This window comes from Rhodnius prolixus, unplaced genomic scaffold (assembly GCF_049639745.1).
Source record: "Rhodnius prolixus isolate KJV_2025 unplaced genomic scaffold, Rpr scaffold_2, whole genome shotgun sequence".
Classification (NCBI taxonomy): domain Eukaryota; kingdom Metazoa; phylum Arthropoda; class Insecta; order Hemiptera; family Reduviidae; genus Rhodnius; species Rhodnius prolixus.
In genome coordinates this window covers 39,485,354-39,510,926 of record NW_027411592.1, presented here as the reverse complement: position 1 = coordinate 39,510,926, position 25,573 = coordinate 39,485,354, and the positions used below count along the sequence as shown (strand labels likewise).

The 25,573-nt window shown below is 31.2% G+C and overlaps 3 protein-coding genes across 8 annotated transcripts in view; 2 read left to right on the top strand and 1 right to left on the bottom strand.

Annotated features, from left to right (window-relative positions):
* The first annotated feature begins 2,984 nt into the window (after positions 1-2,984).
* Positions 2,985-8,388, top strand: LOC141449642 (LITAF domain-containing protein-like). Of its 2 annotated transcripts, none has more exons than XM_074119242.1 (4): positions 2,985-3,126; positions 3,695-3,834; positions 5,271-5,430; positions 6,857-8,388. In XM_074119242.1, the coding sequence occupies exons 2-4, from the start codon at positions 3,699-3,701 to the stop codon at positions 6,960-6,962; spliced, it is 402 nt and encodes a 133-aa protein (XP_073975343.1). In that variant the 5' UTR covers positions 2,985-3,126; positions 3,695-3,698; the 3' UTR covers positions 6,963-8,388. The 2 variants fall into 2 exon arrangements, with proteins under 2 accessions (XP_073975343.1, XP_073975344.1); XM_074119243.1 differs by lacking the exon at positions 2,985-3,126 and adding an exon at positions 3,154-3,311.
* Positions 8,389-8,871: 483 nt separating this feature from the next.
* On the top strand, positions 8,872-20,662 carry LOC141449631 (NF-X1-type zinc finger protein NFXL1). 2 transcript variants are annotated; one of them, XM_074119223.1, is made up of 15 exons: positions 8,872-9,079; positions 9,163-9,292; positions 9,360-9,618; positions 10,816-10,955; positions 11,030-11,163; positions 11,724-11,902; positions 13,339-13,601; positions 13,675-13,905; positions 14,017-14,148; positions 14,605-14,816; positions 14,920-15,103; positions 15,550-15,792; positions 16,397-16,630; positions 18,957-19,148; positions 20,320-20,662. In XM_074119223.1, exons 3-15 carry the CDS (start codon positions 9,396-9,398, stop codon positions 20,548-20,550), a joined length of 2,598 nt encoding a protein of 865 aa, XP_073975324.1. In that variant the 5' UTR covers positions 8,872-9,079; positions 9,163-9,292; positions 9,360-9,395; the 3' UTR covers positions 20,551-20,662. The 2 variants fall into 2 exon arrangements, with proteins under 2 accessions (XP_073975324.1, XP_073975325.1); XM_074119224.1 differs by having other exon boundaries at positions 8,878-9,079; positions 9,372-9,618.
* LOC141449629 (uncharacterized) overlaps positions 16,482-25,573 on the bottom strand; it is a 26,497-nt gene continuing 17,405 nt past the window's right edge. The window contains exons 11-13 of one of the 4 annotated variants that reach the window (XM_074119221.1): positions 21,388-21,539; positions 18,564-18,828; positions 16,482-16,622 (exon numbers count right to left, since the gene is read on the bottom strand). In XM_074119221.1, coding sequence (XP_073975322.1) covers positions 21,533-21,539 — 7 coding nt within the window. In that variant the 3' untranslated portion in view covers positions 16,482-16,622; positions 18,564-18,828; positions 21,388-21,532. Of the gene's footprint in view, positions 16,623-16,645; positions 17,515-18,563; positions 18,829-21,382; positions 21,540-25,573 lie in introns of those variants that run through there. The other 3 variants (XM_074119219.1, XM_074119220.1, XM_074119222.1) reach the window with 3 other exon arrangements.

Here is a 25,573-nt window from a genome sequence, read left to right as displayed (position 1 = left end):
CTGATATATCAAAACTTTTCCACACTGGTATAAAGTACTTCTGTTATGGTTGGCTTCTCTTCTCTTCGGGTGATATCTAATGGTCACCAGAAGACTTCATCCGTTGATTCTTCATTGCAGTTTTTAAGGCATTAATCAAGTAGTTGAAGTTGGGGTATCTAGTCTCTAGGCAAGTTTTAGTTTTTGCTCTACATCAATCTCATTGAGGTTTTTGTTATGTATATGACGTAAATATCAGAAGTGCGGCCACCATTTCTTCTGCTTCAAACTATTCCTAGCCAGATCTTAATCCCTCCCTGATCTATTGAATCCTCGTTACGAAAATATACAACCTCTCTTTCATTAACGGTATGCAAAAAAAATCTCAACAAACAAAATCGGAGGTATGCACTCCAACTACACGCTCTTGTCTATGTGTTGGTGTGGTCAGCTTATACAAAAACGGATATCTGTAGAAAGTTCACTTTTGACATTTCACCATGAGATTCGATAACAAACCTCTGGACAATTTAGCCAAACGAAAGTCGATTTGTATTTTCTTAAAAACAGTAGTAACGATTATCTTTAAACTACAAAGATCATTTGCTCCCTTACAGATCAGAAAGCTGCTTGTAAAGCCAGTTCTAGATTAGATGAGGGTTAAGCTTTTTTTCCTTATCTTATAAGTACCTTTTACTAGCTCATTAATAGGAATGCAACTACAATTGAAATACAAAATTTGAAAACAGGTTTCAACAAGTTTCATGTTTTTTTGCTATTTTTAATTTAAAAAAAAAGTTTCAAATATATTTCTTGACAGAAATTGCGAAAAGAGAGCCATAAATGTATTCACACCATATTTTTTCAGCTGTAAAGGTGCATTCACATCTAGCCATCTCTTACTTACCATAAACAACACTTATCTTCAATTTATTCGCTAGTAAAATGTTGAATTCCTCATTGATATTTGTATTTATTTCTCTTACTATTAATAGGAGTAAAAGTAAAGCGGTCATGCTGAATTTGTATTTTAAAGTTTTCACTGGAATCCTATTTGAGCTCTCATCGGCCCGATAAATTTTTTTTTTAAATTTGTCGGTGTTTGTGAGAGGTCCACATAATTCAAAATCGAAAAATCTTGGGAATATCTAAAATTGACTTGAAATATTTGAATTTCGAATTGGTACCACCTTTGGAATATTAGTTAGTCAAAGCTGTTGACTAAATTTGCTAACTGGCACTCTCACTTTTTTAAATAGATTTTTGAACTTTTCTCTAAAACGGCTACAAATACTTTTTTAAAGTTTGATCATTCCGTATTCTAAATCTATATCTTTTATGTAAAATATTTTTCTAGTAAATTCTTTCTTAGAGTTAGTGCCGAGGAGAGGTGGATGAAGTTCTCTTTAAAGTGTTATTCAAGAGTACAATTATAAATTTTCCAATTTGGGGAAAATCAGTTCAGCGGAAGCACACATTAAGGAATAAAAACTTTTTTTTAACTATTTCTGTGCTCAATATCTATGTTTCAAGAAAATAATAATATATAAATTACTACTAGAAAAAAATGGTGCATTAATTTCTCTTTAATAATTATTTACATGTATATGTGTAATCGTTTCGGCCGTACTAAAATTATAATTATTTACATACATATGTTGTCTTAGAACGAGATATCAAACAAAATTTTTTACTCGTAAATTTTTCCAATCTCTCTGAAAAACATTTCTAAATTTCAATTAATATTCTTCTATCATAACTCAATACTAAGAACAACAAAACTTTAAATAAAATTCTAACTTAATGTACATAACTATAAAATAATAAAATTTTAAAAATATGTGCTCCTGATTAATAAAATCTGCCTTAGCCCTAAACACAACGCCCGAAATTGGATTAGAATTTTGACTTTTATTTACAATATACAGATTTTGAGATAAAGTGAAAAAAACACATTTTTCTTATATTTTATCACCAATGGCAGTTAATGAGAAACAAACAAAAAATCTAACGACCGAGGGCAAGTAAGAATTGCAGGAAAAATATCTGTTTATAAACACATGTACACAAGTTCTAAGAAATTGACCTCTAACGAGATGACGTCATGTCTATCATTAAGCATTTCTCGCCATTGCTACGTATGTATTGTACAGTGTTGCCAATGTCCGGGTAATTACCCATTTTTCGGGTAATTCAACATTGAATGGGTAAGTAAGCAAGTAATTGAACTTTGACGGGTAAAATCGGGTAATCATCTTACTCAAACGAAATAATTTTTCGAAAATTTCAAATTCGATCTAGACTGAATTCAGCTTTTGTAAAGAGCAATAACATTTTTATATATTTAATCTACTTATATTACTAACAGTTCAGTAGTTAAAAGATTTTAATATCGATATAAATTTGGACACTGAGGATTACTGGGCTAAAATTTTTAATATAAAAAAAGCTGATGGTGAACTTGAATTTAAAAATTTAAAAAAAGTTATATACTTTTTGCTTGTTTTACCCTTCTCTAATGTATCTGTTGAAAGAATTTTCAGTGACATAAAAAATATAAAAACTGATCACAGAAATAATTTGTCAACTAATACATTAAAGTCTATTTTAATCACCAAAAATTTTTTATACAAAGATAATGATATTATTAATTTTGAACCAAATGAGGAAATGTTAAATACTAACATTTGGGACAAAAAAGAGGTTTAAAAGTTTATTTTCTGTTTAGTTATGACTATTATAATAATTTTAAATATAAAATTTATAAAAATGTTGCTACTAATTATGTTAATACATAAAAGCTGTAAAATAAAGAATAAAATAATTTAATCATAGTTATTATTTACATACTGTTTATAACCCTTTAAGCTTACAAAGTGTTTTTTATATATCCCGCTTATAAAATATAGTTGGTAACGCTGGTTTTAGTATCGGGTAAAAACGGGTAATTGAACCTAGTGGAGAGGGTAATTCTGATTTACCCCATCGGCAACACTGGTATTGTATGAATACATGGTACGTAAGTCGGTATTAGTGGAGATCAGTGCTTGTTAGTGACCATTGTTTTCAAACTATCTAAATAGTTCTTAATAATTGGTGTTTTTTCTCAACCCTTCTTATTATTTTTTTATATATTTAAAGTAAAGAGTAAGTATGTCTATTTTAGTCCATTCTTTGTTATGATTAGCTTATTTCATTTTTCCTTTACATTTGTGGGTTATCTGCTGCCCTAGTTATTTTTGTAACGAATTCTTATTATAAACATTAAAACATTCAACATATTACGTTTAGATTAGAATTTCCTCTTTATATCTAAATATTTACCTACATATGTAAGACATGTTATTGGTAATCATTAAGTGAATTAGGTTATATCAATAGCACCTCCATCATACTTACTGAATTAAAATATTTTCTATTATATAAGTATTAATGACATTAATTAGGCTTTGATCAAAAAACTATGTTAAAATAGTTTGTGTTCTGCATTATTTAACCTCAAACGTGCTTAATTTATTTTAACCAAGACCTTGGATTTGATATTTCGTTATGTACGTTTGGAGAATTGCATTAACATTTTGTAAAATTTGCCTTTTAAAAACAAACTTATTTAAAATACTACAGTAGTAATGGCCTGGGAAATAATGAATTCATTGAAAATTGTCATTATCAAAAATATTGGTGTTGACTGAAATGTAACGAATTTTTCTTCTAGAGGGATGAATCAGCAACCACCACCATACAATCCAGGGTATGGATTCGCACCAGGATATGGGCCTCCACCGGCGGCCCCACCGAGTTATGCGGAGGCGAGTGGAGGAGTACCACCCTCCAGTCCTTTTCAAGGACAGCCAGGTACTTATTTGGATATATTAATTTGAGTTTACATTTATGGGTAATTATTAAAAGTCGAATTCCTAGTTTTGTGAAATCAGCATTATAATATTTGTTACTGGAAATGAGGGTAAATTAGATGTTCCTCTCCTTTAGGTAGAGGCTAGGCTCAAGCATTATTGTTATTTTGCACAATGACTGCCATGGTTATTAGCGCCCATTATTACAAATGAAAAAAAATTGAATAGTACTCTTGAGATGAGATGAGAAACTGAAAGTTATTTTAAAAGGGTGGGGCTTCAGAATTACTGTTAATAATTTAGTCTTCCAAAAGGTTTATCTACCTAAAATTCCTCATCAACCTAGTAACCTGGAACGTATTAAAGAAGTATAAATCGGGATTAGCTAAAATTGGCTTATCATTGTCGGGAACCTTTAATTCAAACTTGGCAAAACCGCTTGTAAATATTGGTATAATATTTATTATTACCTTCTTTAATTTCCATACATTATTTTATGTCTTACATTCCGCGTTTTTAACCACGCTCTCAACTCCGTAAATGTCTTCTGTAGCTTATCTACAAATTAATAAGGTATAAATTAATTTCTAAACCGCTAGAATTATAAACGGGACGAGACCTACGCCCCACGGCACGGCAGCCACAAGAGGCTTATTGTGCTTCCCCTTTGATTCTAATAGATGATACCTCCCCTTCTAAAAAGGTTGAGGAATTTCCCTACCAGTTCCTTCTGTGCTACAATCTCCTTTGGTCTGAAGGTTTCATAGCGCAACCGATCTAAGTTAAATCAATCTTAGTATCTTTTACCTGAAGAGTTTTTTATATTTATTTAATATTTGCTAATAAAGTATAGTCAGATAAATCCCCTTTTAGAAGCTGCTGATGGATCATTGTGTGATTTGCTAAACTTCTTTTCCGAATTTTCGAGTCTTCTAATCTATAGGCAACATTTTGCTTGTTCCTTCTGTTTCCGTTTCGTTTTTACTGACGTTTAAAAACCATCATGAATCATGTTTAACGGTGGGAGCGAAGTCGCCGAAGAACTTAGTGGATGACAATCCTGCAGAAATGGTACCATAGATTGATCAAAAGCTTCGCAAATAAAATTCTAACTGTGATATGGTCACTACCACACGACGCGGGCAAGGGCCCAAAGAAGTGTAGAGGGCATACCTGTATGTTCTAATTACAAATATACTTACTCCTCAAGAGAACCGTTGAATATCTTTTATCGTTATTCAACGTTATGTTAGGTTAAAAAGTACTATTCATTCAACGATCAAGTTCTTAGAGAAAAGTAATTACAGTCTTCGTCAAAAGACGGTTTAGCAAAATGTTAAAAAAAGTTTAAGCAAAAATTACAAGAGTAGGTTTGCCTTAGGCTCTTTTAAATCTTCTATTAGTCCTAATTAATTTACATTTTATTTTATTCTGTAGTAGGTAAAACTGCTCCCACAATTGTAACAACAGTGGTTCCCCTTGGACCACACCCAACACATATGATATGTCCTCATTGCCATGTTGAAATAGAATCGACAACAAAACGTGAACCTGGCATTGTCGCCTACATTTCTGGAATCATTATCTTTTTAATGGGGTAAGTTTAAATTGTATTTAAAAATTTATTTCGTCTGTTTATAATTATTAAATTTATAGTTATTATTTGTTATTATTACCGGTATTAAAATAGTTTTTTTATGCGATTTAGTAATCTTCTAAGTCGGCATTGTTGAAGAATTATGTGCTAAATCCTTTCAGACAAAATACATTTCTAAAGAGATTGCTAAATTAAGGTTATTATTAAAAATGCTATTTTAAAAATACATGCAACCTATGGTAAATTTGAGGATGTATTCCACAACTTTAAAAAATGGTGTAAGATGAAAAAACTCTAAATATTTTCCCCCAAAAAACGTGCAAAAAAGTAATAATGAAATCCATATTACATATTTGTAAAACAAAAACAATTCATTTTTAATAATAAAAAAAAATTAAAATTAGTGTACAGTGAAAATTCAGCCCATGAGAACGTATAAAAATTTCAATTGAAATTAGGAATAAAAATCAATTTCGCTACTATTCATCGTTACTGGATAACAAAAGTGTACGCTCATTACGAACTGGATCAAAAATGCTATCATAAGTAGATATGTCAGTAAATATGATATACTGAACACATTAACACTGAATAACGAAACGCTGCGTTCAAGTTGAAATACAACGAGATAAAGAAAAGAGTGATAGTGAAAATCTGGTATTCCCCGTTAGCTCCGGAATATAAAGAAAACAGCCTTGAAGTTATGTGATGTCAACTAGACGAAGTCACTAACACATGTGTGGTAATAAACCGACTGACTTCTGATCACTCTGTTGAAATTAGAAGTAAAACAATTATTTTTGGGATTCGTGCTAGAACAAAGAATTCGTGTAAAAAAAGTGTATTTGTTCATATTGGTGAACCGTGTTATTTCAAAATTGTATAAAAAAAGAGTAGGGTGTATATATGTATATTTATAAATGTTTGAAATTTTTTTATTTATTATAAACAAATCAAGGGGTTTTAGAAAAATGCGTAAGAAGAAGTCATTTGCAAAATTAGAGAAGTTAGTGGAGACATCTTTTCTTTAGCAATGTTATTTTGGCTTTAGTAACTCGTTATAAAAGTTAGGTATGATTAATCGACTGTCTATCGCAACCTTTTTTCAAACTAAACAAAACGTAACTAATTTTTTCAATGAGAACTCTTATTCATTAGATGTTTTAATCCCTTTAATGGATTAGTTATGTAGACATCCATTTTCCGTGTTTTTCTTCAACATTACTTTTCTTCAGTCTTGTAAATAGCATCAGAGGGTAATTAATTTTTTTTTTTTTTGGCTTAGCAAAATTAATTTGTCTCTATTCATTTAACCCTTAATCTTCAAATCTTATCTTACAAAAAATTGAGGTTAGTTGAATCAAGAGATAATTTTGTAAGCAGATTTTTTTTTTGTGTCATATTGAAATGTGTAATTTATGTCTAGATGTTGGTGCGGTTGCTGCCTCATTCCTTGTTGCATAGATAGTTGTGTCGATGTTCATCACGATTGTCCCAATTGTGGCGCCTATCTTGGCAGGTTTAGGCGTTAAGATTAAAATCTGTCCCAATATCTTTCACTTCCATGTTGCCTTATTGTTTATTTTTTGCACTTAATATTATAATTATGTGTTATCTACTAACAAGGGTGAATTTTCAATGAAATTGAAATTTACAACAAAGTGTTTGGATACATTCATCCTATTTATGTAAAAAATGTAATATGCATAATGTAACAATTAGGTTTCAGTATGCTTTTGTTGCCTATAAGTAATGTTCTTTTCAAATTTATTGTATTAATATTAATTAAAACTATTATTGGAAACTGTAAGAATCTCATTTCAAAAATGTATTTTTGTGAAAGGTAACAGGACAAATTTGCCTAAGGCAAACTCAAAATGACAGGAATTTCGTTTGAAGTTTTAGATTATAAGTTATGTTTCTTTTATATAAAAACTTTGTTTCTTTATTGTGTATAGTACTCTTAACATATTATCCAAGTGCATTTATGTAATCCTTAACAACTTAGTTAGAAATATATTTTTAACCAGAATCAAAAAAGTAGTGCCTTGGAAATTCTTAACGGATTAGAAAAAATGCGATGGCATGATAACCATGGGACACTTGAAACGTTTAGTTATTTTCTCAAATTATTATTATTGTTAATATATTAAACCCAAATATTATGTATATATTTCTTTACATCTTAGCTATAAGTGTATTATGTATAATTTATTCATTAAAAATTAAAATAAAATAATAAATTCAAACTAATATAAAATTTGTTATTTACATTTATTATTATGAAAACATATAATACTGAAGAAACCAAATATTAAATGTTTTAATGAAATCCACATCTCGATCTCTGGTTACTGTAGCAAAGTTTAAGTGGTGGAATGTCGAGAAGTTAGATTGGCAGAAATATTTGCACATCGCAAGCGTTACGAGTCAAATATCTGAACTATAATACCGAAGAATACTAGCAGCCTGTAAGTAGCTTAATTATATTCATGAAACAAGCATTGAATGATGCAATCAGGGTTGCATTGAATTGAAGCAATGTAATAGAAAAGTTATGTGAAAGTAAAATTAATCTAGTGGTCAAGAGCGTGGCGTGGCTTTGTAAGTGGGAGATCGTTAGTTCGAATCCTGCGTATGACTACTTTTTATTTATTAGAAAAAATTGTTTACAGTAAAGTATGAGCTTCCGCCGACGTCCGCCTACTTAGTGTCGTTAAGCCCTTCTTGAAAGAAATAGGCGATTACTTCTAATTGCATGTACAATCGGAACGTCGACTGGATAAAAAATTCACTTTCAAACTAACTTCTTGAACAATTCTCCAGAACTTTTCACTCATATTTATATATGATTTATGTATCACTTACTCTCATATTTTTATGTAACAGAAATCGTATATATATTTATATTTGTGTGCCTTTATGAGCTTAAAATAAAAGGTAGCATATCTAATTAAAGATTTATTCATCTTTCCTTGATCCCCATCCTCCAAACATTAATTTTCGTGTGCGCCATTGAATACATTGCTTCGCAATTTCAGATCAACTCTCCATGAATCTGTCTAGAAAGTAATAATTTCTATAAGTGCAAAGAAGTTGGAACGTTAAATTATGTAGATTAAATCTGCTAAGAACCAGCCATTACAGAAAGAGAGATAGAGAGACTTTAAGAATAAGGTGGAAGTTATTGATGAACAAGCTTTCTCGAAGCATTTCATTTTTAAAATGTTCAAGCAACACGTAGAAGCCGCATCAGTGCTATTATACTTATTCAAACTCAATAATCACTTTTTTGATTAATAATAATAAAGGCGCTAATGGCATTGATGCGTCAAAAAATAAAACAATTATGCAATACTAGTATTTACTTTTAATTTAAAGCTTAAAGAAGGTTACATGTGACAGCATCAGCTGATCAACACCACACAAACGTGTCAGTCAGGTTGAATAAGGTAAACCCATATGTTCGTGTCTGTGGTGTGGTGTCATTAGAATTTCACGCAAGAATGTTCGATCTATATTTTTGCAGTTAATATGAATTGCAGGATGTAAATTTCAGTTTTTTTTTGTGTACTTGACGGAGGTTAATTATCTAAATTTAATAAAGGATTCTTTTGGTAACGTATTTAGAATGTGGATCACTCTTTTGGTAATACCCTAGAAAATCATTACTTCAGTGCTTGTTTTTGATAAGTTTACATAATCATTTCAATGTATTTTATGTTTCAATAGTTTAACATATTGGGTCCTGGAAGTGTTGGATTACATTTAACTCGTTTACATGTTCTGTAAAAAAAAAGCTTAGAAGAGTGCATAAAACAATTTTTTGAATCATGAGTTTGGATTTGAATTAAAATACGAGGTAAATTTTTGTTGCTTTTTTTTCTAAAGATTTGAACTGTTTCTACATTTAAATTGTTTTCCTTAAGCATTCCTTATAGTATTGGAAATTCATTTTCTCTATCATGGCACATTTCGGAGGGAACGATAATTGTTGGACTCGTCGGAGAGAGCGCAATTCACTTAATAGTGACAGAAATTCAAATAAGAAAGATAAAAAAAGGGGTTCAGGAGATGCACTTTTTCGAGAAACACAAAAGAAACTGCAAAATTCAATTCTAAAGCACTTGGAAAATGAGTACGAGTCATCATCAGACGAAGAAGAGCTGGAAGCAGAGAATATTATGGGTAAAATCATTATTTTGTTTTTCATTAGATCATATGATATCCCTTTGGTGTGCCTCAGCTTGCCTTTTTTAGCTTTTGTTTGAAGGGTGTCAGACGATTTATTATCATAATGATGGATTTAATGTTTCTTCATAGTAGTCAGTTTTATTATAAACTACTCAAAAGTTGCTAATAAATTTATAAATAACCGAAAATAATTTACTTGCTCTATGTTTTAATGTTTATCTCTTATTTTGGCATTCATTATTATAAACGACAAAAACAAACATTGCTAATTTTGAGTCAAGATTCTGTTTATCCAGTGATAGCAGACGTTTGCGAGTATGGGGAAGGCCAAACTCTCGCTTTGAGCCACAATTTATCCAATCGGCAACAGCATACCGCGAGGCGGTATCATGGTGTAGGGTGGAATTACCCTCAACAATCTTACTGAACTATACATCATTCAGGGCACTTTAATTGGGGTGAGATTCAGAGACGACATTATTCGGGGTTTGTCTCATACTTCCGAGACAATATTGGGCCACAATTCGTTTTCCTTGACGACAATACCCGCCCTCACCGTGCCAGATGTGTTCTTGAGGAAATTCGTCGTCTTGGCATTACCCACTTACTGCTGCCAGCACTATCACCAGACCTAAACCCAATAGAGCACATTTGGGACAATTTACAAAGACGCCTAAATAATTATCAGCCCCAACCCAGGAACTCTGGAGAGCTTGCTAACGCTATTAACATTACTATGGGAAGAAATTCCGCAAGAGGAAATTGCTGTCGTTATTTTGAGAATGGCAAACCGTTTTTCAGAGCTGTTCAGAGAGTAAGCGAAGGGTACACCAGGTACTAAAAAACTATTAATTGGATCAAGGAAATAAAAATTGTGGAAAAAACAGTGAAGATGTTTTCAACAAATTGTTAGGAGCTTTTGTTAAATCGTGTTTTATCTTTGTTTTTAAAAAAATTTATCTGTAAAAGATAATTTGATATTAAAAGACAAATGAAGCAAACTTTTATTTTTAAAAAATATAACTCTATCTTTTTTTGATCTTTTTATTGTGATTCCTTAGCAACTTTTGAGTATTTTAGTTTCAATAATTTGATAACTAGCGCTAAAAATGTAAACGTCCTTGGTACGTTCTAAAAGTAAGTAAAACGTATACTTTGTATGTATGTACTTACATCTACTTATATTTTTAGGCTCTCTGCTTAAAAATTATACATTACTTGGAGGAACAAATGATGATTTAGGGCGCACTCAGAATTTTTTAGAAAATGCGTTCCAATCTGGAGCTGCCGTTTGCCTAATATGTATAGGATCAGTTAAACGCGTTGAATCGGTAAATATTAGTTTCTTTTTGTATATATTTTGTAATGTTGAATTGTATTAATTTTTATTTATTTATTATTGTAGATCTGGAGTTGTGATTCTTGTTACGGATTCTTTCATTTGTTTTGCATCCAGCGTTGGGCAAAGGATAGTATTGCTCATCAGAAGTTATTAGCTGAAGATACACAGAAAAAAGGTGTTACATTCAATTGGCAATGGTAAATATAACCTTTTAGAAAGACAGTTTGAAGGGGAACCACTGCAGCCCTAAAGAGTAGATCTATAATGATTCATTTGAAGCCATTGTCTTATATAGATGTACACAGAAAGTTTATTGAAAGGAAGAAAGTAGTGACTGTGAAAGAGCAACTGAGATGTTTGCCAACAGATGCATGAATCTAAAAAGTTTCCTCTTCTCTTTGGGCCCTGAGTATTGAGTGAATGTTCCTTTGGTAGTTTGCTTCCTAAGATCCTTGACCAGAGATGGGAATCTACTGAACGTTTTCTTTTAAATTTTACATGCATCTACATAGATTAGGTCTATCGCCTTGTGTGAATTTTTTTACGAAAATTGAATTAATTAATTGGGGTATTGTTTACTCTTTTAAGGCATTTCGTTGTAAAGAGCCTTCTTTGATGCAAACTGAAATTGAGTAAAAATGCAAATGTTTAATAAAACCGTGACTATTGAACGAGAAATGTCCTGTGAGCAAACCAGATTTTTTTGCTTAGAAATAATTTTTATTGTAAAAAGTATTCGTTCTTTTTTCTTTTTAAGCCCAAAATGCCGCAAAGACTATAAAGCTGATAGCATTCCTAATCATTACCTATGTTTCTGTGGTAATAAATTGAATCCTGAATTTCATCCATGGCTTATACCTCATTCTTGCGGAGATACATGCAACAAACCTCTAGAGCCAAAATGTGGTCACGACTGCCTGCTTCTTTGCCATCCTGGTAAGTTTTCTGATTGTGTTTTAATTTTCAGTTATCCTGTTGAGAGATATTCCCTGTTATATTCTTAATTTTGAAACCTTTTTTATTTGAATGTCCAAAAAATTTTATTGACGTTTATATGTATTGTTTACTTTAATATTTCGAATTGCGGTATAAAAATTACCTACGTAGATTTGTGTGAACTTTCTCTTATTACAATTTTAGAAGTTCTAACACATAAAAAAAGTTCAAATTCGGAATTTCAAACATATTATTACTAACATTCTACAGATTTCATAATGGTTCGTCGAACCATTTATTATACTAAGATATAACATTAATAGTGAAGTCTACATTCATCCCTTCTTTGAACTTCCCATAATTGTATTTTCTTTGAAGAATAATTCGGATAAAACGTATAGATCAAGATGTATGTAATGCATTAAAAAACGTAGTTTAGACAAAAATTTGTAGGAGAGTTTTTGAGATAATTTCAAAAACATTTGTTTAGCGGATTAAAGATCGAAGAATTCACATTGAAATATTATCAACAAACGGAACCTTCAAAACTGATTAATCTACCTCTGTTGATGAATGAAAGTACGATGAAAGGGATTCAAGAAACATGCTTGCTACGTCCGATAAAATCAAAGATATTTCATTCATACTTCAACTCGTGATTTCACCCACTTAAAAATGTTCGAATAAGCTTATGTGTTTTATCTAAATTTATTTTATTTAACTTTCTAAAGAGTACAGGTTTAACACTGGCACCATTATAACCAGACTGATGATTATCCTTTTTTTAAAAGTAAAAAAAAAAAAATTAATACATAAATTTACTGGATTAATGCGGGTTTGGAATAAAATCATAACATACAGTTCAGTACTACTTCTTCTTCTTCTATATTCTCAAACTATGATGACTTTGTCATTTCAGCCTAAAACACTACAGTGTCTGATGGTCATATTCGGGCACAAGCGTATTAGCAGAAACGAATTTACAAATAAATCAATACATGCTGAGGAGTGATCAATCCTCTCCTGAGAATTTAGAAAAAATTCCAAAATTCAATCGGATCCAGCAGAGAAGATCGAAGTTTGGTTTATATGTATATAGTTTTAAATTGATATAAGATTTATGTATATGTAGAAGTAGAATCATTTTAAGGCAATGGAACCACTTTTCGGCTTAAATGTACTTTATTATAAGCTCATCAAAATCACCTCCCGTTAATAATCTGGAAAAAGTTTTTATATACAATTGAGGGATTATAAATGATTGTAGTTGTGAAAGTTTAAGCAAAACATAGGAACTTTTTATCGAGAAAATTAATTTTCAGATAAATAATTAACGGAATCAAAAATTTCCTTGTTTAAGCTTCTTTTAATGTATTTTAATCGAATTTTTTTTAAAAATCTTATAGATTTTTGTTTTATTGTTTATCTTTTTTCAGGACCTTGCCCTCCTTGTCCCAAAATGGTAAAATCTCAGTGCTTTTGCAAAAAGAGCCCTTCCAAGACAGTTAGATGCAGTAAAAAAGAACGTAGTTGTGGAGGTATTTGTGGCAGGAAACTAAAATGCGATAAACATTCTTGTCCTGAGATATGCCACAGTGGTGATTGTCCTCCATGTAAGGAACAATCGCTAGTGGCATGTCAGTGTCGATTAAATAAAAAACTGACTGACTGTGCACAGTATTCTTGGCAGTGTGATAAGGTCACTCATTTGCATTATTTTTATTATTCTAATGATACCTTTATAAATTCTTAACCAAATTATCAATTTTCAGGTTTGTGGCAAACCCTACTCTTGTGGCTTTCATTCTTGTGAGAAGACTTGTCATAGTGAAGACTGTGGCTGTTGTCCAAAAACATTACCTAGAGCTTGCCCATGTGGACATGAGACGTATGTCTTACCTTGTGTTGAGGAGGCTCCTACATGTGGAGGAACTTGTGGAAAAGTTCTTGATTGTGGTATTCACACCTGCTCCCAAAGATGTCATCGCGGACCTTGCGGAAACGTTAGTTCGTTTAAATGTTTTATAATTTTATTCTTTTTATAAAGACAAACTTTTTAATTTATTATCTAATTGTATATTATATTATATTTGTTTAAAATGTTGTCTGTGTAGTGTATGGAAGTTTTGATAAAATCATGCAGATGTGGACTACATAAGAAAGAGGTACCGTGCCAGAAGGAGTATCTATGTGAGACAAAATGCAAGGGACTTAGAGACTGTCATACGCACACTTGCAATAGAAAGGTTGGTCAGTTCTCTTAAAACATAGTAGAGCAGTTTTTGATTTTGCCTGTAGCCAGAATGTTAAGTCGATGGATCCATAATTTCATAAATTATTTTTTAATGGGTTGTACGTTCTGAGAAGATTTTCACAGTCAACATGTAAGGGTGTCTTAATGCAGATTGCAATATCCCTAAGAGTAAATACATTTTTTAAAGATTCATTTTCAGCAGAACATTCTCCACTAAGAACATACACTTATGGTTACCATAATTTGTCAATCAAAATAGCAAGTATTTCACGCTATATATTCGTGGGGAATTCCGAACTTCCTATGTATTATACACGTATAATTATACATTACACACTGTTACGAGGAAAAGAAGTTCTACTTTGAGCTCTAAAATTGTATTTTAATGTAAACAAATTAGTGTAAATGTCAAGAGAGGTGAAAGTAATCTGCAATTTTTTATTTCAAGTGCTGTGATGGACGTTGTCCACCTTGTGAAAAGCCATGCGGAAAAACTCTTGTTTGTGGTCAGCATAAATGTACCTCGGTTTGCCACAGAGGTCCGTGTTATCCTTGTCAAATGACAAAGACTTTGACATGTCGATGTGGTGGCACATCATTAACTGTTCCTTGCGGCACTTCAAAAAAAAGAATAATTATTCGTTGCAATAAACTTTGTAGGTAAGAAAATATGTTTCTATTTTTGAATTTATTTTCTTTTTTATTAAATAATCAATACACAAATTTAAATACGTACATCATCCTGTATCTGTATAATTTTTAGAATTCCACCTGATTGTCATCACAGTGCAAGAGAGGATCATAAGTGCCATCCTGGTTCTTGCCCTACATGCAAATTACCTTGCGAGAAAAGTAGAATTTGTGGTCATAATTGTAAACTACCTTGTCATTCTTCAGTAGTTGTTAGTGCAGTTCCTGACTACAAGCCTGACACGCCGTGGGAAAAGGTAAAACAGCTCATTAAAAAACTACTAATTAGTAGCGGAGAATATATTGTAAATTTAGAAGGAAGAGATTGGTAACTGTAAGCCAATTGCATGCGATCCAAAAGCTCTTTTGGCTTCAACTGCCAGTGTTTGTGCATAAAATGTAGGTATCTGTAAAATATTAAATGTTCTCGTGTTATGATAATGAGGGATAATGCGTGGGGGTTTGCAAAAACCAAAAATTTCGCAACCGACCATCACTGCAGGCACTATGTGCATTAGTTGCGTCATTGTTGAGCTATTGGTTTCAAAACTTGTACCCCGTTATAGCGAGAACCGCATTTATTGCGGGAATGGTTTGTTTTAGCGTAAGTTTTAAATGTAAGGCCAAGTTAAAATAGAATGAGGGCTTTACTTAAATTACTTAAAGTGGTTAAAGAAACAACTAATTATGTTAATTGTTTTAGGTGACAGCGCCTGTAGAAGTGAAGTCCTTACCTTGTCCTCCTTGCAATGTACTGATGCCGGTCTGGTGTCCTGGACAACATGAACTTTTGCAGTTACCTTGCCATCGAGCCTTTGAACAATCTTGTGGAAGGATCTGTGGTCGTTTATTAGACTGTTCAAATCATCACTGTTATTTATTATGTCACACCGTTATCAATGCAAGGCAGTTACCAGAAAATTTAAAATCAGAAGAACTTCAAGAGGTGAGAGAGAAATGGTGATCGACAAGTTGTATTACAGATTTAAATAATATTTTTTTTTTTTTTTTTTTTTTTTTTTTTTGCCCATCAACAGCTGAGGTCATTAGCGCCCGGAGCTTTTTCCAGTGCACTGCCTGCCTCCGGACAGTGTTCTCTCGTTACAGACAACACTGTCCATCACCGGACAGTGAGCTGTAAGAAGCTCCTAGGAAGAGAAAATCTAAGGGTCAGCTGCTGGATTCGAACCCGGGACCTCCGCGCGGGAGTCCAGTATGCTAACCTCATAGCTAATCCCTTCCCTAATAATTTGTTATTGTTATTATTATTGTTAAGGAAGGGATTTGCTGAATGGTTACAGAGATTACGGGTTCGAATCCAGCTGCTGGCCCTCAGATTTTCTCTTCCTAGGAGCTTCTTACAGCTCATTGTCCGGTGATGGACAGTTTTGTCTTTAATGAGAAAACTGTCTGGAGGCCAACAGTGCACTGAAGAAAGCTCCAAGCGCTTTCTCAGATATTGACTGACTATTAAATCATTAAACAAAATTAAATAATAAAAATAAATAACGATCATTAAAATAGTTTTATTAAAGCTGTGCTTTTTTTAGGGGTGTGGAGATACTTGTGAAGAATGCTCTTTGGACTGTGAAGCTGAAAGAGCTTGCACTCATCCTTGTCCCCTAACTTGTCATCCTCCACCATGTCCTCCATGTACCACCACGATCAAGATGAGATGTCATTGTTTCATTAACTCTGTCTATATAAAGTGTTCAGAATGGACTAGTGGTGATGATGCGTTTAAAGAACAAGTACTTTCCTGCGGTAATCAGTGTCCTAAAATGGTAAGTCATTTGCTACAGTTTTTTTCATATATATTTTATATTTCATTTATATATAATAATTTTTTAAAGATGGGTTTGCAATTAATTTTTATCTTTCTTTTTGGATTGCTTTATTTTGATTTGTACCAAGTTCAAACAGAATAAGAATTGAATTTTCCCAAGATTTAATTGGAAATTATTGCCATGTTAAGAATGTCGTTCGCTGCTTTACAAGTAGAAATAAATCGTCCAAGAAATTGATAAAGCCTTAAGATTTTAGATAACTCTAGATCTAGAGTAACCTTTCGTTAGGAACAACAATTTTTGAATCACCAATTAGGAAGTTTGTTCTTTGGACTGGGAATCTGAAAGAGCGTGCACCACGCTTATGCTTTCGCTTATCATCCTCCAAGATATTATTTTTTCTACTTCTGAAGAATTTAAACGATCAGCGTAGTTTATACTTAGACATTTTTCACGCTTAGTAAGCAATTTCAATTTTAGTTCCATTAGTGAAATTTCGATATGCGCTATTGTGACCTAACAGCTTAACGCAATTAAATAATTGTAATTTACTATTTTCAGCTATGTTTCATTTATATTTTGATTCTCTTTTAATTAATTAAATAACCTATCACTCCAATTTGTTTCCTGCTCGAACTTCTCAGAGGAAGAACTTTTGTTAATTAACAACATTCAAGAATTAGTGAGTAAATTAACTATAATGATGAAATAACATGAAATCGAAAAGTCTAGTTAAATTCGATTGACGGGTTGAATAGTGCTGAAATGAGTGTATTTTTGCAATATTAACAATATGAAGAACTTCACTATGATGATTAAATCGCTTGGTCTTCAGTTCGAATAGAAAAATCTTTCCTTTTCAGCAGGTTTGGCTACTTCATCTGTAGAGATATGATTATAGGTTGGAAGAGGTATAAATCTTGTTTGATTGTGAGATTACTTTCAGTATCCCAAAAAAATTGATTATCTCAAAGTTGAAAGTTGTAAGATGAAATACATTTTAGATTTTTGAATTGTTTTTATTAATATGGAAGCGGAAAGTGGTTATTTTATTTAGAGGTAAATTGTGGCGCCTACTGATCGTGAATCAATTTTCTTTCAGTTTAACTGCTCTTAAAGACAAATGTCGGATTTATCTGCATTCTAATCATGAAATGCCAAATGTGAGAATATGTTTGGATTGCCTCAGGGTATAGTAGAGTAAAATTTTAATTTAGTGAAGGAATCTAATAATATTTTTCGAGAGGCTGCGAAAATCTTCAGCTCTTGGAATAATTCTTAAATGTTCAGGCCTCTTTTATTCGCTAAGCACGAAATTAATAATAATTTGCTTATCAAAGCTGCATTTATTTGTATGCTGAAATATAGGTGTTTACAAAAGACTAATAAAAGCAGTATTTTCTTTTTTTTCCAAAAATATTTTGGTAGGCTCAGACTTAGAGCTTAAAGAAAGCTTTGCCACCACAATCACCAGACGCTTCTTGAGTTGGTTATATGATATGAGCTTACGAAAATAAAAGAAATTTTAAAAAAACTGAAGTCACATTCCAGTAAAACGGAGGTTGATTCAGCTATTATACATAGCTGAATTTTTAAATATGTTTAAAAATTGGTATGTTTGCTCTAGTAGGAACATCCGAAGCTAAAGGGACGCTGTAAAAGCGAGTATAATTAAAAAAAATAAATAAATAAATAAAAATACAAGTGAATAATTGTCAATGTTCTGACTTTAGTGAAATGGTTTTGAGCTTATGCTTTCTTGAATGGTATCTAGAGGTTTGTTTGTGTAAATGAATTTGTTTAGTAACTGTAAAAAGTTGAAATTTTTTGGTAAATTAGTACTTAATTTTTCTTTTATCCCTGACTGGTTTAGGATTAGAGATTGAGAATCAGTGCAGCAAATTTAACTTTTGCAATGTTTCACACTCACTTGCTGTCTCTAATTGCAGGATCAGTGATATTGTCCAATACTGTGGGACCTAACCACATTTTTCAAATCTTTGATTTTGTGATTTCGATATGAAATGGTTATTTCAAAGCGGAAAATTAGCTTGTTCTGGTAACATTTCTTATTATCCCTTTCCTATTCTTTCTTGTTTGAATGTTCGTTATTGTGCGAATCTTCATCCATCTTCATAGTTTGGTTTTAAACAAAGCTTGATTTACGGCTGTTTCTATTCTCAAATGCTTTGTAGCTGTAAGGAAAAAATGAATTAATTAAATTATTGATAAAACTCAAGATTTGAAATAGGAACTGTATGATCGATCATTAAGTATCTTCAATATAATGTATTTATTTTAGTTTTAAATTTATTGTTTGTAGTACTCTTGTGGTCATCGATGTATAAATCTGTGCCATAAAGGAAAATGTTCAGGAGAAGAACTATGTAGGAAAAAAGTAAAACTCAATTGCCTTTGTAAAAGAATAAAAAAAGAAGTTGTTTGTCATTTGGTTTCAAGCACTTCTGTTGAATGTGATTTCGTCTGTACTTCTCAAAAATTGGATAGGAAAATGGTAAGTTTAAAAAACTTTTGTTCTCCTTTTATATAATAAGTTCAGTAAGTTGGAATGCAAAAATAAGTGTCATTGGTTATCAAATAAAACAAAAACCTTTTGAATTAAAAAAAAAAAGGAAAAAAAAACAGCATGAAAATTTAACACCAGTTGAATCTGTTCAAGCTTGTACCTTGTTCCATATTTTTAATATTCCCTTCACTAAAATGTTAATTCATTATATTCATTCCCTTATAGACATGAGGTTAATACCAGCTTAACAAATGCAATGTTAGATTTTGTTATTATTTGCTTAAAGCGCGTCCACATCTGAGGCCACTGACACCCGGAGCTTTTCAGTGCAGACCTTTGGGCAGTGTTTTCTCGTTACATGCAACACTGTCCATCACCGAACAAAAAAAAAAAACTCCTGAGTCCCTCCCAAAAAGGTGTTTTTAAGAAATTGATCAGGGGTTTATATGAACAAAATATCTAAAAAAATCGCAGGTAGACAAAAAATTAAGTTGCGTTTGTGACCGACCCTACTATAACTTAGTGATCGAAATTTCCTAGTCGCCATTTTACAGCACGCATTTTTCATTTTATTTCAATTTACTTTGCATATACCTAGATCTTATAACTATTGAATCCCGTTTCTAGGAAAATTAGTTTTAGGACAGTTGTGGAGTTAACCTTCCGCGAATAATAATGCCATGAGCGTAGGTACGCGTCGTGATAGTTGAGCTGAGATTCATTGATGAATTGGTTTGATCTACAGCTTTAATCCGGGTTTGATTCAATGCATTAATTAATGTGAAAAAGTTACACTAAAATATGCCAGCCATTATTAAATAACACCTAGACGTAAAGGCCGCTTCTAAATTTGTATTGATTTATTTACTTTTTACAAACTGTTGAATAAAATAACAAGGGCGAAAACATTTATTGAAATTTGAGAACGCTTTTCTTTTTCGGCAAAAAGTAAGAGGAAGTTCATTTTTAAGAGAATAATGTTTGCTTAAATCGGAAATTCGTAAATGTTGGGAAGAGAGGATTAAAAGTATAAGTAAAAATACGATTTTTTTTTTTTTTTAAATCATTTAGCTAAATAACATTAAAAGTAAGTAACTACGAATAAAAATCTCTTTACTTACTTTGCTTAACCTAAAGTGTGATTTTTTTTTTTTTTCAGAGAGAAGAAAAAGAACAAGAAGAAGCGCGACGTGCTGAAGAAAAACGAAATAGGGAAGAACTAGAAAAGTATGAAAAGAAACTTCAAGGTGGAAAAAGACACAGGACAAAAAGAAGAACCATCAATGAAGAGGACGATAGCTCATTTTGGATTAGAAATAAGTTTACAATATTCGGTTTAATTCTAAGTATAATTATATCTACAAGTTTATTTTATGCTTTTAAATTGTAAGATTAATGACATTTTTTTGTAATTTATACTTCCTAGTACGAACATATATAAAAAAGTAATAAGTAATGTATCTGTAGACGCTTGTTGGGAGAAAGTAAAAGAATTGAATCAGTGAGTTTGTATTATTTACGGAATCCTTGATGGAAGTGTCGCCTCCACGACACCTAATAAATTGGTATTTGAATGTAAAGCCCGCCTAAAAAAATAGGCATTACTTTAATAGGTATTTTTTTTTATAACAGGTATTTAAACTGCAGTCGTTTGACCTAGCGCTGCTAAAGAATGATGAACACATTTACCTATTTATTTCCATTTGCCTTCTTTAGAAATGAGTTAGTTTTTACCTAATGAAAAATATCGTGAACTTCTAGAGTAAGCCATTTTGTGACACTTCAAGCAACTAAAATTTAAACCGGATGAAGACTAAAATATTTGCACCATGTGAACGCTACATTCTTTAGCGACATGTTTTGAAACTTGAGCTGGAAGTAAAGCAAAAGTTTAGTTAGTGAACGAACACTTCTGACTAACCTCAACTAAAAATTAAAAATTTTAGATACCTAACGAATTTTAAGAATAATAATAATAATAAGATGGATTTCCACGCGAAACAATCCCTGGTTCGAATCCAGCAACGGGCCCTTAGATTTTCTCTTCTAGGAGCTTTTTACAGTTCACTATTCGGTAATGGACAAGTGTTGCCTAATGAAGGAACCAGAGACCGGCACTGCAATGTAAAAAGCTCCGGGAGCCAATAAACTCATCAGATGTTGACGCGCCTTAAATTAAAAAAAAAAAAAAAAAAAAAAATAGAAATTATAATGAAAAAATACTTGCATAAAGCACTTTATTCAATTTCATGACAGATTATGGAGCCCATGATTTGCCCATATAAGTCCTGTACTCCACTTCACTGGGACCCCAGAGATGGATGATGTCACTTCGATATTTTTTTTAGCTTTAGCTATAAACTCGGGTTGCTTCAAAATCTGTTAGATATCATGCAAAATTAAAGAATGTTTTTATAATTTTTCTAAAAATTAACCATGTTCTAAATACACACGCACCAGAAAAAAAAAATCAGGAAAGAGACGCTCTTAACTACAATACTGGATTTTTTCTATCTTCGTATTTTTACCTTCATTTGAGGCTCTATTAAAAGAATAATTTTAAGGCGTTTTGACTTCTATCCCTAGAAACAAGGGAACCTAAATAGATGAAAGTTCTTGTATCTACTCTACCAAACCTAAAAATCTGCTAGATTTATATAAAATGAAATGCAAACAAAATGTATGATTGATTTTTATAATTACGTTTTTATAATTTACGTTTATTCACGTTTTCTGTTTTCCATCATAGGCGAGAACAGAATAGCACTTTAGTGGAACACTTTCATTCAAATTGGTTTTAATAAATGTAACTAAAATTTATAGATTCTTAGAGAGTTAGCCACACAGTCGTAAGCCATCGAGATTGCAGGAAGATTCTTTTGGTACTCACTATCTTTTTAAGTAATTAAATAATTGGAACAATTTTTAAGAAAATTGCAGAAAGGCACATCAATTTGACGGATGCAATCTGACCTAATAGCCTCTCTAATGGATCCACCTAGAATATCCGGATAGCATATGATTTACGACTTTTGTTTGAGGAAGGAGTATCGGGAGAATTATTTTGTCTTTTAATTTGATAGGGTCGCAATAGTTGTTACTTTTAGGAGTAAATTGGTACTAAGGGTTGCTAAAACATTAGCCCTTTAAAAAGAATAACGTAACGAATAAAAAAAAAAATCTAGAGAAATTGGTGATAAACGGTAGAGATCTAAAATTGTTTAAATTTCTCAAATTAACTATGTAATTATTATTATTATTTTTTTTTTATTTACTGCACTTTAAACAACCTATAAAAGTATTATCCAGTAATGAAAAAACGTTTATTTACAGGTACATGATAATTACAGTTCATAGTGTAAATTGTATTAATTGTGTAAGAAAGTCAACATATTAAATATTAATTTTCATATTACATTTAGTTTAAATTTGGACTGCTTTTATGGCAAGTTACTACCCTAGTTTTTATTCTTAATTAATTGTTTTTGTTTTTTTAATAAGGAGCACAAAAAATTTGGATAACAAAAATTATTAAATCCAAAATCCCTAACTTTTATTATATCTATTTTAATAAAACAGCTTACATGCAACAGACAAAAGAAAAAAAAATGCAATTAAGAACGCAATTAGAAAATTTTTCCCAAAATAATATTTAACTAATGTTGATAATAAAATAAAATAAATAAAAAAATTATTATAATCTGCAACAAAAACAGTCTTTCTACATTTGAGAAATGTGAGATACCCATGAATTTCTCTATTTTTTTAATTTTAATCTTGCAATATATATAAATATATATATATTTATTTTGATGGCTGTTAAATTTAAGTAAAGTGTTCCGCTAATTTATAAAGGAATAAAGGTTTGATAAATATGTATTTATAAAGCATATAAACATTTCAATTATTTTTTCATTAAGTTAGTTAATGAGAGACCAAAGGAATAAAAAAGTTTTCTCATTGTTTCATTTTTAATGTGTGTGACTAGAAATAATGATGAAGTTTTTATTTTCTTTATAACAAACTGAATTTATTTTAAATTCGCACAATAATTATCAGGAAAAAAAACTTTTACAGTTAGGAAACATCAAGTATCAGCGGAAAAACCATCATTCACTTGCATTTTCAAGCAACCCAAATTATGCGCATTTATTATACCGGCTTAATACATTAGCCCATTGATCTACTCAAATCTACAATATTTTTTGAACATTAGAAAAGTCAAATGATGTGCATATTCCTAATTACACGGGCAGGATTACACCCGCCAATTTTTTTTTTTTTTTTTGAGGTGCGTTTTAACTTAATTCTAATTGGTTTTGAGACTTCGCAAGTGTCATGTTTAAGAAAACCGTGAAAATTTATTATATTATACTACCAAAAAATGCTTTAAATAAATTATGTTTTTTAATGAATACAAGATTTAAGTATTGATGAAATAAGTTCAGTTCTGGAATTTCGCTTGCTACATTTATCAGCAACTTTTGTTTTATTTTCTCTTAAATTAGTAAAGAAAGTATTTGAAATAGTCATATTTACGATATCATGTTTTAACCGAAATTACTCGTTTAGAAGTTCCTTTGTGAGTCTCCTTCCCCAAAAAAGAGTTGAAACAAAATAAAATAGTTATTCGTGTGAGCTAAAAAATGGAAGATTCGCAGACACAATCAGACTTCATATTTCGTTTAAGTATCCTTTGAGACCTGAAGGAGAATCCTTTACTGTTTTTGTCTTCTTTTTTTTAAATACTTTTTCCAGGAAAATTCTAATTATGGCCCTTCTGTGAAAGGGCTAAAGGGAGATTGATTCCTTCTTAAAAAAAAAAAAACATTTTGGCCTGATGAGGCGTAAATCACTTACTCGCAATGCTGATTGAATTCAGAGTTTAAAGACACAACTTTATCGATGTTTATACTTCCTACTTTTTGAGATGTTTACGAAAATGGCTTCGATGATTTCCTCCAAACGTAGTATATATATAATAAAATCAAAGATTTATTTTTAAACTTGAAGCAAAATTATTTTTACGGCATATCATCTATGGAGGAATTCACCTTAATGTACTGTATATATACGTTATTAAAGATTTAATCAGACAAAAATTTCAGAGTTTGAAAAATATGTATGTTAGTAACTTGAGAATCGTAGTGATTATTTATTACGGAAATAATTATTACGAGAATTATTATTATGGAAAATTGTGTGAGTTCCATATGAGTTCATATATATGTATATATAAATTAGCTATCTGAAAGACGGAGCTCCAAAACTACTTTCACTAAGTACAATTTACCTATCCTGCCTTTTTACGCGTTTATATCGATAAAAGATGTTCACACATTAATCATCAAGCTTATCGATACTTTAATTTTAGTTTTCGAAAATTGTATGGTGGCTATGTGGACTTGGGCTTCGTAAAAACCGCCAATGTAACGTAATTCATAGTCCAAAAGTGGTAAAACAAAAAAAACAATAAACAAACAAAAACAAAACAAAGAGACAAAAAAGTAAGTAAGTATAGTAATAACAAAATGTTCATTGTTTTTAAATTCTAGTTAAAGATCGATAATAAATCGGAAGTTCTCCTTGCGAATGTTTTGTTTTCCTAATTATTTTTTTTCTCATATTTTCAGTTTAAAATTGACCTTACTATCGGGTATCCAGGAAGAAATCCTCCTCTTTCTGTGACCATTTTATTATGATTGAAACATCTACCACCTTAAAAATATTAACTAATTAGAATTAAACGTATTTTCGAGGATGACGCAAAAACTGTACCAATTGGAAACTAAAATAAGTTAGGGAGTTGGTCAAACTATTGAAAAGAAGAGATACTATTTGTTAAAAATTACCATCCTACCAATTCATAAGTGTACAACCAAAATAATATTATAACCAATTTTTGTAGGCGCTGTAGCGAATATAGTTAGAAGTTTTTAGACCCTAATTTATTATATTTTTGAATTAACTAGAAAGAAGACTTCTTGCCTTCCGAAGATCCACTCCATTTGGGGCACGCATATTCTTTTTTTATGTACTTGGGCGAACGAACGATTGAGATAAACCATTAACGTAATATATCCGAAAGTAAAATCCAATAAAAGTTCTCCTCAATTAAATAGAACCCAGTTTTTCATAAGGCAACATGATATGATTTATGATAATAAATAAGATTAGACAGATAGGAGATAAAAAAATAACACCCTTATTTGGAGGGATAGGTAATATTTGATTTGTTAAGTGTGCATCGTATACTGCGCAAAATTTGGGAGGCTAGGAGGAAAACGCTTAAAAAAAGTAATAATTTGCGGAATCACAAAAAATATATATTTTAGTAAACCGCATTTTACCGTACATACACATACAATTAGCGTACATCTTCTTCAAACAAACCACAAAAAGAAAAAAAAAAG

Bases quoted from the DNA above. Each gene is read 5' to 3' on its own strand.
- LOC141449642 (XM_074119242.1), top strand. From the start codon at position 3,699: ATGAATCAGCAACCACCACCATACAATCCAGGGTATGGATTCGCACCA. The intron at 3,835-5,270 runs GTACTTATTTGG...TTTATTCTGTAG, and splicing joins TCCTTTTCAAGGACAGCCAG to TAGGTAAAACTGCTCCCACA. The intron at 5,431-6,856 runs GTAAGTTTAAAT...ATTTATGTCTAG, and splicing joins ATCATTATCTTTTTAATGGG to ATGTTGGTGCGGTTGCTGCC.
- LOC141449631 (XM_074119223.1), top strand. From the start codon at position 9,396: ATGGCACATTTCGGAGGGAACGATAATTGTTGGACTCGTCGGAGAGAG. The intron at 13,602-13,674 runs GTCACTCATTTG...ATCAATTTTCAG, and splicing joins ATTCTTGGCAGTGTGATAAG to GTTTGTGGCAAACCCTACTC. The intron at 14,149-14,604 runs GTTGGTCAGTTC...TTTTATTTCAAG, and splicing joins CGCACACTTGCAATAGAAAG to TGCTGTGATGGACGTTGTCC.